Below are 17,888 nucleotides of genomic sequence, written 5' to 3' on the forward strand. Positions count from 1 at the left end.
AGTGAAGACTATTGCCATTGGAATCAACAGGAATGCTGACTGGTTACAAAAGACACATCCTGGGACTGATTATAGCATTATGCTTCCTCTAGATTTGAGGTCTTGCCTGTTGAGCAACAACCTTGAGGTGAACACCATAGAGGGAATTGGGGAATCCACAAAACCATTAGATTATTTTCTCTGCCAGTGACTTCAGCTACAGGAAATAGCAATGGAGGTCCTCAGAATGTCCTCAAATATCATACAAACCACAGGCCTCGGAGTAATTTTGGATTTACGTCCAGAAGAGACACTTTTCATCTAGTTTAACTGCAGTGTCTCCCATGACTATGCAAACAGTGTTTATGTCCCAAGTAGACCCCGTTGGAGGAAGATTCCTGCAAGAACAGGGCTTCCTGTGGCTGGAACAAAGCAGAGAAGGGAGAGAACCCCACTGAGGCGGGTTTCCCCTCCTGTCCCAGCTGCTCAGGCTGAATTTCCCCTCCCACTCCCAGCCACTCCGGCTGGGTTTCCCCTCCCACTCCCAGCTGCTGAGGCTGGGTTTCCACTCCCACTCCCAGCCCCTGCAACTGGGTTTGCCCTCCCACTCCCAGCCACTCTGGCTGGGTTTCCCCTCCCGCTCCCAGCTGCTGTGGCTGGGTTTCCCCACCCACATCCTGTCTCCACCGCCTCTACTTTGCTCCCTTCTGTAGCGCTTCCCTTCCATGTTGTCTTCAGTCTTCGCTCCCAGCCCATATATGCAAATTAACCACCATCTTGGTTGGAGTAATTTGCATATAGCCACTCTGATTGGCTGGCGGGTGTGGCTTAAGACCTAGCGAAGATACGGCAATTTGCATGTTTGTCTTTTATTAGTGTAGATACTAATTCCACCTTAGAGTCTTACAACTAATAACACCATCCTATGAAATCGCATACATCATGACACATGGCCTCTTTACAGCACGTGGACAGCAGTTTGCCTAAATATTGCTGACACTTAAGTAATAAATACTGTGCACAGAGAATATAATTCATATTGTTCACAGAGCACAATAAACCCTGCCTATTCAGGGTGACCAATGACCTCTTCGATAAAAGAGGCACCAGGCAGCAAATTAGAACCCCAAAGTCATGCACACTTTCTCTCAAGGCCTTGGTCAGTGATGCAAAAATCAGCCAATATTGAACAAAGAGTGATTTTCTGCCATGAAGCAGTGCCTTCCAAAGCACAGATAGTTTGGGACCCACCATATCTGTTCACCTGTCCATACTAACATATCACTATTTTCCTTTCAATCATCCCAGGAAGTGAATACATCCAACAAAACTTAAGGTACCAAAGAAAAAACACCTTTACATAAAGATCATAAACCAGAGGAAAGGACAGCAAGAGGTTTTCAGGATGGTGAATTGGAACCTGAAACAATTCCCCACAGCATAAAGTGAGAACCACAATGGCCCTGAAGAGGTAGCACTTCTTAGCTGAGGCAGGGGGCTTTTGACAAAAACCTGGGTCAGATCAATTCTCTAGTCAGAGAGAAAGAAATGAAGATCCAGCATGAAGCTTGGAATATTCATGATATTCTCAAGCACAACCCCAGAGTATGCAGAGGCTGTGAGTGATGCACACTCTAAAGGTGAGCCAGGTGGTAGGGGTGAAATAGTTTCCCCACAAATACTCGCAGTGACATCAATCAGGTAGGAGGCCTGACTGAGTTAGCAGGTGTGATGCAGTTTTGGAAAACCTCAATTGTACATGAAACTTATAAAAAATCTAGCAGAGTGTATGTTCTGATAAAAGGGATTCCTATTCAGGTAAATGGGTATAGAATTTTCTCCATTGGTATTGTTATTCTGAGTGAAAGATAAAAAATTACCTGCACATTTAAAGCTTTTCTCCAGTGTGTACTCTCATGTGTTGAACGAGGAGAGATTTGTAGCGAAAAGATTTCCCACATTCAATACACTCATGAGGTGCTTTTCCAGTGTGAACTCTGGTGTCGAATGAGATTAGAGCTTCTGCTAAAGGACTTCCCACAGTCAAAACACTCATATGGCTTTTCACCACTGTGAACTCTCTGGTGAACTGTGAGACCGGACTTTTGCCAGAATGACTTTTCACAATCATGACACTCATATGCTTTTTCTCCAGTGTGAACTCTCTGATGTTTACTGAGATTAGAGTTGTGCCTGAATGACTTCCCACAGTCACTACACTCATACGGCTTTTGGCCAGTGTGAACTCTCTGGTGTACAGTGAGATTGGACTTTTGCCTGAATGACTTTTCACAATCATGACACTCATATGCCTTTTCTCCAGTGTGAACTCTCTTGTGTATAAAAAGATGGTAACTGCGCCTAAATGATTTTCCACATTCATTACATTTGTAGGGTTTTTCTCCAGTGTGAACTCTGTGGTGTTCAGTGAGGGAAGACCTCTGATGGAAGGACTTCCCATGGTCAGTACACTGATAGGACTTTTCTCTAGTGTGAACTCTCCTATGTCTATTGAGGTTAAAGATACATCTGAAAACTTTCCTACATGTATTGCACTCATATTTCACTTCTCCAGAGCAGATGCCCTGATGTTGAACAAGGTTCTGGTTGTGGCTGGCAGCGTTTTCACATTTATTGCATTGGTGATGCCTGTTTCTATTGAGTAATTCCTGTGAAATCTCACTGCCACTGTGTGGCTCCTCAGTGTTGAGAGTGGCCTGGTTCTGGAGAAGCTCTGAGATGGCTGGGAAGTCTTCCCCAACCTCCCTACTGGCTGAAGGCAGCCCTGGTAAGTAGAAGCTGAACCTGGTCACAAATGAGGCCCTGTCCACAGCTCCTTTCCAGGGCTTCTCTCCACTGGCTTCCCTCTGTTGCTGGTGAGGGTTTGCACTGAAACACAAGCCTGTCAAACATGCATCACTGAAAAAGGCTTTCTGCTCAAAGTCTGCTGCTTGTGATTCAGTCAGATGCAGAATATCTTTGAACACTGAGAAACACCGCTTACAAAGATGGGTCCTCTGGGTTGCTGGAGCTGTCTTAGAAGCCCTGACCTGTGACTCCCCTTGTACAGATATATTCTGCTCAGAACAGGCCTCCACATTATCCGTTTTATGCCAACAACCTGAAAACAGAAAAATAGTGCCAAAATGAATGTCGACTGTGTGACAGGGAGAAGTGCCTTTACAAAAGTGTTGCACTTAAGATGTTGGTTCCATGTAATTATCTGACAGTAACATATCGGTAGGAAGAAAATTAAGATGCTGCTGTGAAGTTCTGTGCTACTGAAGATCATGAAACGGGGAAGATCCCAAACAAAATATAAAGAAACATGGCAAGCACCACATGGAATAGAAGTTGGATCATCTGCTCATTCTTCTGCTAACAGTGTTCAGCTGGGCTTGTCTGCTGGTGACATGGGCAAGCTGTGCAGAAGGTTACTTACATCTTATTCCAAGTAGAATACAAGAAATGAGGAGGTTGTGTTGAGGACTACGTAAGCACGTGTGTGCATCTCATAACACATGTGCACGTTAACATTAGAGAATACTGCAGAGAGCCTTACAGGTGGACAGGGGATGCAAAAAGGCCACAGAGGTAAAGGTAACTAAAATCCGGGAAGTCACAGATCAAAAGAGAAGTCAGCAAGTGTCAAACATGTGAATGAAAAGGTAGAAATGAGCTGCTGCCAGTGGCACTTGAACCTAAACTCTGTTGGACATGAGCAGGTTCCTAGTATTCTCTAAACACAGCTCTTAGGACAAAGGTCTCCCAGGTGCACCTCAACCTGGCTTGACTACCTCTTAGATCATCGGTTCTCAACCTGTGGGTTGGGACCCCTTTGATGGTCGAATGACCCTTTCCCAGGGGTCACCTAAGACCATCCTGCATATCAGATATTTACATTACGATTCATAACAGTAGCAACATTACACTTATGAAGTAGCAACGAAAATAATTTTATGGTTGGGTCACAACATGAGGAACTGTATTTAAAGGGTCAGAAGGTTGAGAACCACTGTCTTAGATCATCCTGCAAGTTCACACTGTGGGGGGAAATAAAACAAACACAAAAACTAGGGTTCTCTTTGCACCTTCTACTGTACAAGCACATAAAACACAAATATACTGACATTTACTGAAAGACAACAGAGGTGAGCAGCCAGCACTGGCTCTGATCAACGCAGCATGTAATAGTATCCAGGGAAGAGAATATTACAAACAATGGAAGGAATGTCTTACAAGAACCGAACGTGGTTCATATAGGTAAAGACCATAACCTGGCATAGTCACAAACAGCCCTTTGCTGAGGAAGAAGTCAGAAGTGGAAGCCATGCATGTGGACATAGTCCCCCTCACAGAAAAAGAAAGTTCAAGGTGGGACCCATTAAGCTTTCGCCAATAATCCTGATTCCCGAATACTTCCTGCACTATTTGAAGCAATGGATTTCAGGATTATTCATGGAGTCCTTTTCTCAGGGATCTCCACACACCAAAAGTCAGCACTGGAAGCCACAGCACATTTACAGGACAGCTGGGGAAACTAGCCCATGGTCTGGCTGTGGGAGAGAGAAAGCTACATTTGGAAAACAAAGAAGAGAGGACATCATTCAGAACACTAGGAGAGATGTGAAGGGCTTACCTACAGATGATACCACTGCAAATACTTCCAGCATCACATCGCAGTACAGAAGTCTCTGAGCCTCATCAAGGAGCCCCCACTCCTCCTGAGAGAAGGCAATGGACACGTCCTCAAAGTTCATATCCTGTCATAATGGGGAAAGTACAGTCCATGATCAGCTTCACTCCAAGGATTTTATGTTCATCATGCTCCCCACACTTTACATATATCTGCTCCCTCAACTCCTAATACCAGAAAAGATACCAAGCATTGGTCCCATCAAAGTCATTCTCTGCTTATATTCCTACTGACAGTGTGTTTTCCCACAACAATAAGGGCAGATATCCATATAGATGATACTTGTGCTCTGGGACTCACATGGAGGCCACACTGTCCTTTGTCAGCACAGTGGGTGTCATGAACATAGGGTAGGGAGAGATGTTGTCCATAAGGAGACTATGAGTGATTTGACACTGTTCCTGTTAGGCAATAGCCTTGTCGACACCCTCTCCATTCTAATTTCAAACCCAGAAAATTATGGCATCAGACTTCAACCTTTTAAACACAATCCCAGGGTGCTGAGGCCATCACCTTGCACTACCTGCTGCACATAAGTTTTGAACCACACCTCTCACACACCTTCATTCCCAGAGGCACAATGTGAAACGTAACACGAATTGACCATGACGAGCACAGTTTATTTTCTATTTATCTTATTATCCAAATGTCGAATACACCACCTCTATAATTTATTTCTCTCTCACCCTTCCCCAAGCTAGTGGATATTTGCAAGCCAGATGAAACTGATGAATGCTATCTAATTCCTATTGATCACTGTAACAGCCCTCAACAACAAAAGGCAGGTGTGCACATAAATTTCTCCTAAAATCTGGACCAGGAATATACCACCAGACCACACCCTCTTTTCAGGAATTGATCTGAAATTCATCATATCATAGTATCCCGACATCACCAGAAATGAACTCAAACTTCATTCCCTCTTATATCAATGTTAGGGCCCTGCATGCATGAATGCACAGGCCCTCTCCAAGGGCACACTCTTTCGCCACACCTCTCTCACACCTGCACTCCACACCCACAGCCCCCATAGTCACATCCTTGGTTTCCTAGTCAATACTCGGCATGTGTGGTATAGTGACTGCTTGGCAAATCCAAAAAGGATTAAGTTCTATACCCACTCTGAGAGCCCACACTCATTGAGGCAGCCTCAAGTCCGGCTATGAAGGTTTCCTTCCCTGACTGTATTTTCCCTCAACCTCATCTATTGAGAACTACATCAGGTCTCATATATGCAGACTCAACCTCCACTGGTGCTGCACCTGATCTCCATTCTCCAGTCACAGCCTTCGGCACTCAAGTCCCATCACCTAATGCCCTCTAGCCCTGCCCAGTGAGTCTCACAGATGACCACTCATGCCCCTAAGCAAATCAACCAGACTGAGGACAACACCCCAGACAAAGCTCAATCAAAATCTTGGTGTGCCCTAGTCAGTTGGCTCAGTGAATAGAGCATTGGCCTGCTGACTAAAGGGTCCCAGGTTCGATTCTGGCCAAGGGCACATGCCCGGGTTTCAGGCTCGATTCCTCCCCCCCCTCCCCGATTAGGGGATGTGCAGGAGGCAGCCAATCAATATTTCTCTCTCATCATTGATGTTTCTATCTCTCTAGCTCTCTCCTTTCCTCTCTCAAATCAATAAAAATATATTTTTAAAAAATCCTGGTGTGTGTTCAATAAGTAAATATACAACAGCTGAAGTCTCATCTTGTTTAAATTGCTCTTTGGTCTTCAGTTAAAAACAGATGACCTACAACTCTACCCTGGTACCTACATTCCCGATACCATTTTTAAAAAATATATATTTTATTGATTGTTTAAAGATACTTCAAAGTCCCCCCACAAACCCTGTCTTTACTCTAAGCCTTTGCATATTCTAGAACATATGCCTGGGAGGACCTCTCATATCCCATTCCACTGGTTGCCAAAACAGGAACTACTCATATATTTAAATACAGAACTTAGTATTCCGGGATTGGTGAGTCTTCAAGATCCCCACATCTAATGGCTGGAAGAGTGGCTGGACAGTCCCAGAAGCCATAAGATTGGGAGGCCCTGAAATAAGCTCCACAAACAAGTCCCCCTAAGTGGTTCCGCATCGGCAGGAATCTGTGGAAACTAAAGGTCTGTTGAGAGCCTGGCAACCACCACCAGGATCCATGAGTTGGGCTGCCCAGCCCCAGGGTCAGGTGACTTTGAGATGCCAGCATTACTTTAGGGCTCGGTCCTCAGTGCACACTCTTGCTAGGTTTCTGTATTTTAAAGGACTTCTTCTTCCTGTCCTTAACTGTTGTCCTCTCTCCTAGTTGGTTCTTCCTCTGAGAAGTTTTGAGAAAAGGTTAGAACTCTCCCTCACACAATGGCCCTCATGTCTTCACAGCCAACAACGGCAGCAGATTCCTGAAATGAAGGAAAAATTCCTCACCCAAAACTTTGCTTCACCTTCTTTGTTGCCTTTTGACATTAAACAGACCCCGGTGTCTGGTATCCTCCCAGGTGAGCCACTCCACCACGTCCTTACTGGCTGGCATTGCAGTCTGTTTCCCTCTTTCACCGTGTCACACCGTGCGTCACCCACCTGAGACTCACTCTTCTGGAAACTGTGACCTGGACTGCAGGACCTGACAGGCTCCCTCACCAGAGCCTGGAGCGTAAATGGTGTGAGGCTGAATGGAACTCTGTAAGCAGAGGGGAGTCTGGGAAGCAAGGAGGCTTCAGTTGCACCAGTGGCTGCTCAGCAAGCTTCAGACACACCTTGCAGAGCAGGGACACTGCCTCTGATGCCTCAATGTAGTTTAAACCCCCAGCGCTGGAGCCTCTGGCTATGGTAACAGAATAAAGAGGTCAAAAGGACCACAGGGAGAAAGACTCCGGAAGTCACAGCCAAGCGATGAGCACTGGATAATGCGCCTCTCCTGAGCTTTCATTAGCTAAACCCAGCCATCACTAGGCGCATTGCCCGTTGGGTAATGTATTTTTGCAGGCCCAACAGGTGGCATTAGGATCCCAAGTACTCGCTGACCATTGCAGTATTGGCCATGGGGCACCTGATCGGCACTGGGAAATGACAACCTTAGGTTTTGGTGGCTGGCTGCAGGTTTCTAGGGAGTGTTGTCTGCAACTGATCTCTTGTTTGGAGATATTATTTCAGATTGGATGAAGCTCAGAATGCTCCCTGAAGTGAAAAGTACTAGTTCACTGATTCCTGAAGACTATAGATCTAAATGATGGAGAGAAACACCGATCAGCCTCCTTCTGCAAGCCTCCACCGAGCCCACACACACCGCTACTGAGTGTCCTCACCAGGAATCGAACTGGCAACCTTTCTTTGCATGAGAGGTTGTTCAACCAATTGAGTCACTCCAGTCATCAGATTTTTATTTTTTATATAAAACTATGACATTATTAAGAGAAAATGCAGGCTATGAGAGAATATATATGATCCTATCCTATTACTTTAAAAGTAGTATTTGAAAGGATACAGAGGCCAACAGGTTGATGTTTCCTACATTGTCTGAATGTCTGCAGTCAGTACACATTGTGAAGCGGTGGAGCTAACAGTTACTGAATGTTCACTGCATGTGCCGGGCCATGAATTTAATGCCTTATATATATGCATTATTATTATTTCATTTAATCCTCTCCACACCTGAGATGATTTAATCAACTATTTTATGGGGAGGAAATCCAGGCTCAGATACTCAACATAAATTGCCTGATTGTAGAGTTAATAAAAGGCAGGGCTGGAAGTCAAACCCATGTGTCTCCAACAACAGAGCTCTGGCTTCTAATGTTAGGCTCTGCTGCCTCCTGGAGAGTAGAATAGGGGTTGTGTTCCCATTAGGAGAGGTGATGTTATTGCAGGTAATGAACAGCCCCAAAGCTTTAATGGCTTATACTAAAGAAGGTATGTTTCGCCAAAACCGGTTTGGCTCAGTGGATAGAGCGGCAGCCTGCGGACTGAAAGGTCCCGGGTTTGATTCCGTTCAAGGGCATGTACTTTGGTTGCGGGCACATCCCCAGTAAGAGATGTGCAGGAGGCAGCTGATCGATGTTTCTAACTCTCTATCTCTCTCCCTTCCTCTCTGTAAAAAGTCAATAAAATATATTTTTTAAAAAAATATTGCTAATAAAAAAAGAAGGTATGTTTCTTGTTCATAACGCATGTCCACCCTGGTTCTCCTGAGATGGGAATAAAGGAGAAGCACTATGTAGGTACCTGATGGGTGTTATCAGAGATGGACAGAGGGAATGCCAGTCTCAGTGCTTCCAGACTCTTGTGTCAGAGGTAACAGCTTCGCTCCCTCCACATTTCATTGATCACAGCACATCAGAGGCTGCAGCCAACACCCGGGTTCTGCACCAGAACCTGACTAACTTTATGGGCCAAGTAGGTCGACCACATGGCGCCAGCCTCTTTGGGAGACTGTGCAGGGCCTGGGATAGGAGTGGGGATTGGCAGGAAATGACAGTGGAAGTCGGTCAGGATGGGTCCCTGTCCCCTCATTCAGGTAGACATTGTCCCAGAGCTTCCCTAAACTGTCACTGGCAGGATTCAAAGGAGTGGAACTCAGAAAAAAGGAGTTTGTTCAGATGTCATTTGCAGTAAACTCAGAACCCACTTGTTAGTGTGACCCTGGGTAAATCCATGGCTGCCTGGGCTCCGCACTGTGCTCGAGGTGAACACCCACATGGTGTGTAGATTGGGAAGGTACAGGACTGCAAGCATCCGGCATCCATTTTCTTTTAAATAAACATCAGGCACTACCCTGATTACAAGTCTCATCTTTTGCATTGCCCGGGTGAATGCTCCATCAGGTGGTAAAAATGCTGACATTCACATCAATGGTGAGTCTGTGGTTTCCATTAATTAATTCTGTGCATGAACCTGTGGTGAACTAGGAACTGTTATGAGGAGACACCCACATTTCTAATGTCAATCATCCCTGCCAGCGACACAGGAAGCCAAATGGCAGTTTTCTTAAGCTAGAGAATCCAGAGGAGACCATGTGGAGGTTGTAGTTGATTTTCTAAAGATGATTTCTTGAAACAGATGTAAGGCTCTTTATTCTCTCAAATATTATTTCATCTATTGCATATCCTGCCCCATTATGGTGACTTTTGTCCAGATTTTTTGAAATTCTGTGGAAATTTACCATCATGACTGTCTCCTTGTAAATTTCTGTATTTGTCATTTTCCTCTGGAGAACTATGCTTGCTGACTCTCTTAGCACTGAGGCACACTGGGCCAGCCAGGGTGGATGTTTACCCATTAAGGAAAGTTCAGGGCCATTTTCTTTCCCTACATTGATAAATATCTACAATCTCCTTCACTGTCTAATCTTCAAGACACTTCCAACCCAACAGAGGACCAGGTGGCTCAGCAGAGGGCAGACAGGGACTCAGCCTCTGCAGAGAGAGCTCCTCTCCCTCCCTGGGCAGGTCAATGGCTGGAGCACCTCATCATTGTGGACTAGGTTGGCTCTGCCTGGGTCACAAGTTTTCTTGGAGCACATGCTCACTCCTAGGAGATAATCCCCCCGGAACTCATGTAGCAGAGCTTGCTTATCTCCCACTAACCATGGTCCCAAAGAACAGAGCGGCCACTAGCCTGGACTAGGACTAGAGAGGGCCTCAGAGCCAAACACACGGCCCAGCACCAACTCTCCCTGGGAACTACCTGAGTTTTTCTGCCCACACCAGCTGCCCATCTGCCACCGCTGCTCCCAGCCTTGACACCTGAGAGGAAACTGAGCTCTGCAACCACCTGAAGGTGAAATAGCCCTGGATCAACACCCGGGTGGAAGGTGCAGAGACCACAAGGGGCACGTCCAGGCCCAGAGCTTCTCCCGGCTGCTTTGGTTTCAGTCCAGGGAGCACACTGTGTCGTTGTCCCCTGTGGGTGCTGGTGCAGCTCAGCTCAGGCCCCCCACCTGCTACACTGACAGCCCTGGCACCGCCCATACTCCTTTCTACATCATTGCCTGCTCTGCCCCCGTGAGAACCCTGGCTGCTGGTCACCATGGGATCCCAGGGCAGCTTTGGTGTTCACAAGTGTGTGGACTGTGGGTGCTGGTGCAGCTCAGCCCAGGCCCCCCACCTGCTACCCTGACAGCCCTGGCACCACCCATAGAGCATCATTGCCTGCTCTGCCCCCATGAGAACCCTGGCTGCTGGTCACCATGGGGTCCCGGGGCAGCTCTGTTGTTCAAAAGTGTGTGGATTGACTGGGTGATTAAAGTATATATTGATATTACAGAAAAAGAAAAAATAGGGATATAGAGAGATTCATCAATTTTTTGGTTCCGTTATTTTTATACCTTCTTTGGTTGATGCTTGTAATTGTCCTGACCTGGGATGAAACTTGCAACCTTGGTGTGATTGACATGATTCTCTGACCCTCTGAGCTATTTGGCCACCGCCGGACATATATGACAATTTAAGTAAAATAACCCAATAATTTGTCTGAGATGAGCCAGACACAAAAACATCATGAAGACAGATAGTGGTGGAAGGCTAGAATGGGATTCGTGGGTGTCATACATGTCTTTTTCACATGGATACATTTCATGTGAGCTGTTTCAAAGGAAAACTGTGTTTCCCATCAGTTATTTTAAAGGCGGAAAATGAAGCTCTGATAAGGACAGGACGACCTTGGATTCAGTGATGCAGGAATACATGGAAACACAAAAGTGTATGTTTAAAAATACATATATATTTTAAATCAATTATATTTAAATGAAACATTAAAGAAGGTTTAAAACTTGAGGCTTCCCAATAATTTTACGGTGTTATTAGGAAAGTTCTGAAGCATATTTGTTGCTACTGTATCAGTTTCTGGGAAATACAATACAATGATGTGTTACTGGAATCATGTCCGTGTTCAATGCTATCATTTTGGCAGTTTAAAACGGACCATGATGAGATTTTTTACACCAGGAAATTGACAAATACTACAAACCTACACGTCACTTAATGTATTAATGAATGCTTAGATTTAAATAAGAGTGGCTCTGAATGTTAACAATGCAGACTAAATGTATAAGTATATGGTATAAGTTGACTTCAGTTGTACATAGCATTAAAACTGAGAAAAAATTTTCCTTTCAGGATTCAAAACCTATGGTTCTATATGGCAAAGAGTCACTTGAGTCACTGAGGAATGAGGGAAGTTTAAGCATATGTCTTAGATGCTGCACAGTCCTTCTTTGGGTAAAATAATAAATTTATTTAAACAAGTTGAAAAAGATTCTCAGCAGACATTTTAACAAAGCAGATAAAAACAAATGTTCACCATAAAAATTCCTTGGTAGATGGAATTAAAACAAAAGCAAGTGAACATTATATGCATTTCTGGGGTTACTATTTGAAAAGGTTAACCATTGTTTGTCCTTGCAGGGTAGCAGAAAAATTGGAATTTTTATATATTGTGGGTTAGTGGGAAGCCAACGGGAATGACATTTTGGGTCACAGTTCCACATATCTTAAATGTAAAACATTCACCTACACAACAGATTGATAAGTAAAACATATGTCTATATAGAGAAGTGAATGAAAATATTCTCAAAAGACTTATTTATAATATCCCAAACCTGCAAATAACAAAAAACATAGATCAATAGATAAAGGGGTTATTCACAGAACCCAGTGCTACTCAGCAATAAAAAAAATAATTCACTCTCCACATAAGCATTTGTATTGAATCTCAAAATGACTGTGTAGCATGGAGGAAATCAGCATTTGTTAAAAAGTACACATAAATTGTGCCTATAAAATTATGAACAGTATGAACTATTCTATGAAAATCCATGAGTGCATGGAGGGCTGAGAAAGGCAGAAAGAGAGATTACAACAGGGCAGTAGGAAAATACAGGATGTGGCAAAATAAGGTTTAGTGTTGCTTTTATGGAAAATAATACAATAATCTACACTAATAAAAGAGGAACATGCAAATTGGTGTCACTCCGCTACGCCCACCAGCCAATTGGATGAGTATGCAAATCAACCCAACAAAGATGGCGGTTAATTTGCATACGCAGGTGCCGAGCGAAGACGGAAGGCTGAAGATGACTGAAGAGGCTTGGGTTCTCCACTGCGGCTGGAGTGAGCGGCCGGAGTGAAGGCCTGAGTCCCGGGTGCCGAAGGAAACCTGGTGCTGGCAGCCAGGAGAAGGGAAGGCCTATTGCAGGAATCTCTTTGTGCAAAGGGCCACTAGTTTATAGTAATAATACAGGAATAAACTCTTCCCCGGCCAGTATCCTCAGCTGGTTGGGTGTCATGCCATTCACTGAAATGTTTCTGGTTGGATTCCAGGTCAGTGCACATCCCCAAATGGATCCCCAGTAGGGGGCGTGAATGAGGCAGCATTTCAATGTGTATCTCTTTCTTTCAGCCTCTTATTCTCTCTCTCCCCCCAAAAAAGAATACAATTATTTTCTAGTTTATTAAAAAGAATAACCTCTGTGTTTTCTGAACTTACAACTGTAAGCACATTATTGCACCACCCTGTGTATGAGTTATAGGTGAGTTTATTTCAAATGTGACAATTTCACAGCTTTAGCTCTAAGTCAGGGCTCACCAAAGAGCACACATTAAAAAGATGCTCTCTGTTGCATGTTAGTTCTCATTTCCTGGGAGGACCTGCCTTGCCTTAGTGGAAGCAAAAGGTGGCAAGCTGTGAAGACTATTGCCATTGGAATCAACAGGAATGCTGACTGGTTACAAAAGACACATCCTGGGGCTGATTACAGAATCACCCTTCCTCTAGCTTTGAGTCTTGCCTGTTGAGCAACAACCTTGAGGTGAACACCACAGATGGACTCGGGGAATCCACAAAACCATTAGATTATTTACTCTGCCAGTAATTTCAGCTACAGGAAATAGCGATGGAGGTCCTCAGTATGTCCTCAAATATCATACAAGCCACAGGCCCTGGAGTAATTTTGGATTTATGTCCAGAAGAGGTACTTTTCATCTAGTTTAACTGCAGTGTCTCCCATGACTACGCAAACAGTGTTTATGTCCCAATTCCACCTCAGAGTCTTACAACAAGTGACACCAACCTATGAAATCTCATACATCATGACACATGGCCTCTTTGGAGCATGTGGAGAGTAGTTCCCCTAAACATTGCTGACATTTATGTAATACACACTGTGAGCAGAGAACATAATTCATATTGTTCACAGGGGCACAATTAAGGCCTCCTCTTCAGGGAGACCACTGACCTCTACAATAAAAGAGGCACCAGACAGCAAATTAGAACCACAAAGTCATGCCCACTTTCTCTCATGGCCTTGGTCGGCAATACAAAATCAGCCAATATTGAACAAAGTGATTTTCTGCCATGAAGCGGTGCCTTCCAAAGCACAGATAGTTTGGGACCCACCATATCTGTTCACCTGTCCAGGCTAACAGATCACTACTTTCCTTTCAATCATCCCAGGGAAAAAATACAACCAACAAAATGAAAGATACCAAAGAAAAAACACCTTTCCATAAAGATCATAAACCAGAAAAAGGACAGCAAGAGATTTGCAGGATGGTGAATTGGAACCTGAAACAATTCCCCACAGCATAATGTGAGAACCATAATGTCTCTGAAAGAGGTAGCACTTCTTAGCTGAGGCAGGGGGCTTTTGACAAAACCTGGGTCAGATCAATTCTCTAGTCAGAGAGAAAGGAATGAAGATCCAGCCAGGAGCTTTGAATATTCATGATATTCTCAAGCACAACCCCAGAGTATGCAGAGGCTGTGAGTGATGCACACTCTAAAGGTGAGCCAGGTGGTAGGGGGGAAATAGTTTCCCCACAAATACTCTCAGTGACATCAATCAGGTAGGAGGCCTGACTGGGTTAGCAGGTATGATGCAGTTTCTGAAAACCTCAAATTGTACCTGAAACTTATAAGGAATCTAGCAGAATGTATGTTCTGTTACAAGGTATTCCTTGTAAATGGGTGTAAAAGTTTCTCCATTGGTATTGTTATTCTGAGTGAGAAAGATAAAAAATTCCCTGCACATTTAAAGCTTTTCTCCAGTGTGTACTCTCAAGTGTTGAACGAGGAAAGATTTGTAGCGAAAAGATTTCCCACATTTAATACACTCATGAGGCGCTTTTCCAGTGTGAACTCTGTGGTGTCGAATGAGAGTAGAACTTCTGCTAAAGGACTTCCCACAATCACTACTCATATGGCTTTTCTCCAGTGTGAACTCTCCGAAGTTTATTGAGAGTACAGATTTGCCTGAATGACTTCCCACAGTCACTACACTCATATGGCTTTTCTCCAGTGTGAACTCTCTAATGTTTATTGAGACTAGAGATTTGCCTGAATGACTTCCCACAGTCACTACACTCATATGGCTTTTCTCCAGTGTGAACTCTCTGATGTTTATTAAGAGTAGAGATTTGCCTGAATGACTTTCCACAGTCACTACACTCATACGGCTTTTTGCCAGTGTGAACTCTCTGGTGCTCTGTGAGAATGGAGTTTTGCCTGAAAGACTTCCCACATTCACTACACTTATAAGGTTTTTCTCCAGTGTGAATTCTCTCATGTACAGTGAGGCTAGACCTAATACTGAAGGACTTGCCACAATCACTACACTCATACGGCTTTTCTCCAGTGTGAACTCTCTGATGGTTTCTGAGAGCAGAGTTTTGCCTGAATGACCTCCCACATTCGCTACACTCATAATGTTTTTCTCCAGTGTGAACTCTGTGATGTTTAATAAGGTGAGAGCTATCACTAAAGCATTTCCCACAATCACTACATTGATGGGGCTTTTCTCCAGTGTGAAAGCTCTTGTGTATAAAAAGGTGGTAACTGCACCTAAATGACTTTCCACATTCACTACATTTGTAAGCTTTTTCTCCAGTGTGAACTCTATGGTGTTTAGTGAGGGAAGACCTCTGATGGAAGGACTTCCCATGGTCAGTACACTGATAGGACTTTTCTCTAGTGTGAACTCTCCTATGTCTATTGAGGTTAAAGATACATCTGAAAACTTTCCCACATATATTGCACTCATATTTCACTTCTCCAGAGCAGATGCCCTGATGTTGAACAAGGTTCTGGTTGTGGCTGGCAGCGTTTTCACATTTATTGCATTGGTGATGCCTGTTTCTATTGAGTAATTCCTGTGAAATCTCACTGCCACTGTGTGGCTCCTCAGTGTTGAGAGTGGCCTGGTTCTGCAGAACCTCTGAGATGGCTGGGAAGTCTTCCCCAACCTCCCTACTGGCTTAAGGCAGCCCTGGTAAGTAGAAGCTGAACCTGGTCACAAATGAGGCCCTGTCCACAGCTCCTTTCCAGGGCTTCTCTCCACTGGCTTCCCTCTGTTGCTGGTGAGGGTTTGCACTGAAACACAAGCCTGTCAAACATGCATCACTGACGAAGCCTTTCTGCTCAAAGTCTGCTGCTTGTGACTCCGTCAGATGCAGAATTTCTTTGAACACTGAGAAACACCGCTTACAAAGATGGGTCCTCTGGGTTGCTGGAGCTGTCTTAGAAGCCCTGACCTGTGACTCCCCTTGTACAGATACATTCTGCTCAGAACAGGCCTCCACCCCATTCGATTTATGCCAACAACCTGAAAACAGAAAAATAGTGCTGAAATGAATGTCGACTGTGGTGACAGGGAGAAGTGCCTTTACAAAAGTGTTGCACTAAAGATGTTGGTTCCATGTACTTGTCTGGCAGTAACATATCTGTAGGAAGAATATATAAGATGCTGCTGTGAAGTTCTGTGCTACTGAATATCATGAAACGGGAACGATCCCAAACAAAATATAAACAAACATGGCAAGCACCATATGGAATAGAAGCTGGATCGTCTCTTCATTCTGTTAACAGTGTTCAGCTGGGCTTGTCTGCTGGTGACATGGGCAAGCTATGCAGAAGGTTGCTCACATCTTATTCCAAGTAAAATTCAAGACATGAGGTGGTTGTGTTGTGGACTATGTAAGCACATGTGTACAGGTTAACATTTGAGGATACTGCAGAGAGCCTTACAGGTGGACAGGGGATGCAAAAAGGCCACAGAGGTAAAGGTAGCTAAAATCCAGGAAGTCACAGATGAAAAGAGAAGTCATCAAAGTGTCAAGCATGGGAGTGAAAAGGTAGAAATGAGCTGCTGCCAGTGGCACTTGAACCTAAACTCTGTTGGACATGAGCAGGTTCCTGGTATTCTCTAAACACAACCCTTAGGACAAAGCTGCCCCTAGGTGCACCTCAATCGAGCTCTACTACCTCTTAGTTCACCCTGTGAAAAAAACTAGGGTTCTCTTTCCACCATCTACTGTACAAGCACATAAAACACAAATATTCTGAGTTTTACTGAAAGGCAACAAAGGTGGCCAGCCAGCACTGGCCCTGATACACACAGCATGTAATAGTATCTAGGTAACAGAATATTACAAACAATGGAAGGAATGTCTTACAGAACTGCCGTGGTTCCTGTAAATAAAGACCATAATCTGGCATAGTCACAAACAGCCTTTAGCTGAGGAAGGGGTCAGAAATGGAAGCCATGCATGTGGACATAGTCACCCTCACAGGAAAAGAAAGTTCAAGGTGGGACCCATTAAGCTTTCCCCAATAATCCTGATTCCCGAATACTTCCTGCACTATTTGAGGCAATGGATTTGAAGGTTAATCATGGAGTCCTTTGCTAAGGGATCTCCACACATCACAAGTCAGCACTGGAAGCCACAGCACATTTACAGGAGAGTTGGTAAAACTAGCCCATGGTCTGGCTGGGGGAGAGAGAAAGCTACATTTGGAAAAGAAAGGAAGAGAGGACATCACTTCAGGACACTAGGAGAGATGTGAAGGTCTTACCTACAGATGATACCAGTGCAAACCCTTCCAGCAGCACATCGCAGTACAGAAGTCTCTGAGCCTCATCAAGGAGCCCCCACTCCTCCTGAGAGAAGGCAATGGCCACGTCCTCAAAGTTCATATCCTGTCATAATGGGGACAGTACAGCCCATGAGCACTTCACTCCAAGGATTTTATGTTCATAATGTTCCCCACATTCACATATATCTGCTCCCTCATCTCCTGACATCAGAAAAGATACCAGGCATTGGTCCCATCAAAGTCACTCTCTCCTTATATTCCTACTGATACTGTGTTTTCACACAACAATAAGGGCAGATGTCCGTATAGATCAGTGATGGCGAACCTATGACATGCTTGTCAGAGGTGACTTG

At 44.4% G+C, this 17,888-nt stretch overlaps 1 protein-coding gene across 1 annotated transcript in view; it reads right to left on the reverse strand.

Annotated features, from left to right (window-relative positions):
• The window catches only part of LOC102259099 (zinc finger protein 304), a 23,258-nt gene extending 5,599 nt beyond the window's left edge, over nt 1–17,659 (reverse strand). The window contains exons 1-3 of the mRNA XM_014532093.1: nt 17,515–17,659; nt 16,194–16,264; nt 4,623–4,742 (exon numbers count right to left, since the gene is read on the reverse strand). Of these exons, the coding sequence (XP_014387579.1) occupies nt 4,623–4,742; nt 16,194–16,264; nt 17,515–17,635 (312 nt within the window). The 5' untranslated portion in view covers nt 17,636–17,659. The remainder of the gene's footprint in view (nt 1–4,622; nt 4,743–16,193; nt 16,265–17,514) is intronic.
• Between the last annotated feature and the right edge of the window lie 229 nt (nt 17,660–17,888).

Source organism: Myotis brandtii, unplaced genomic scaffold, assembly GCF_000412655.1.
Source record: "Myotis brandtii unplaced genomic scaffold, ASM41265v1 scaffold840, whole genome shotgun sequence".
NCBI lineage: Eukaryota > Metazoa > Chordata > Mammalia > Chiroptera > Vespertilionidae > Myotis > Myotis brandtii.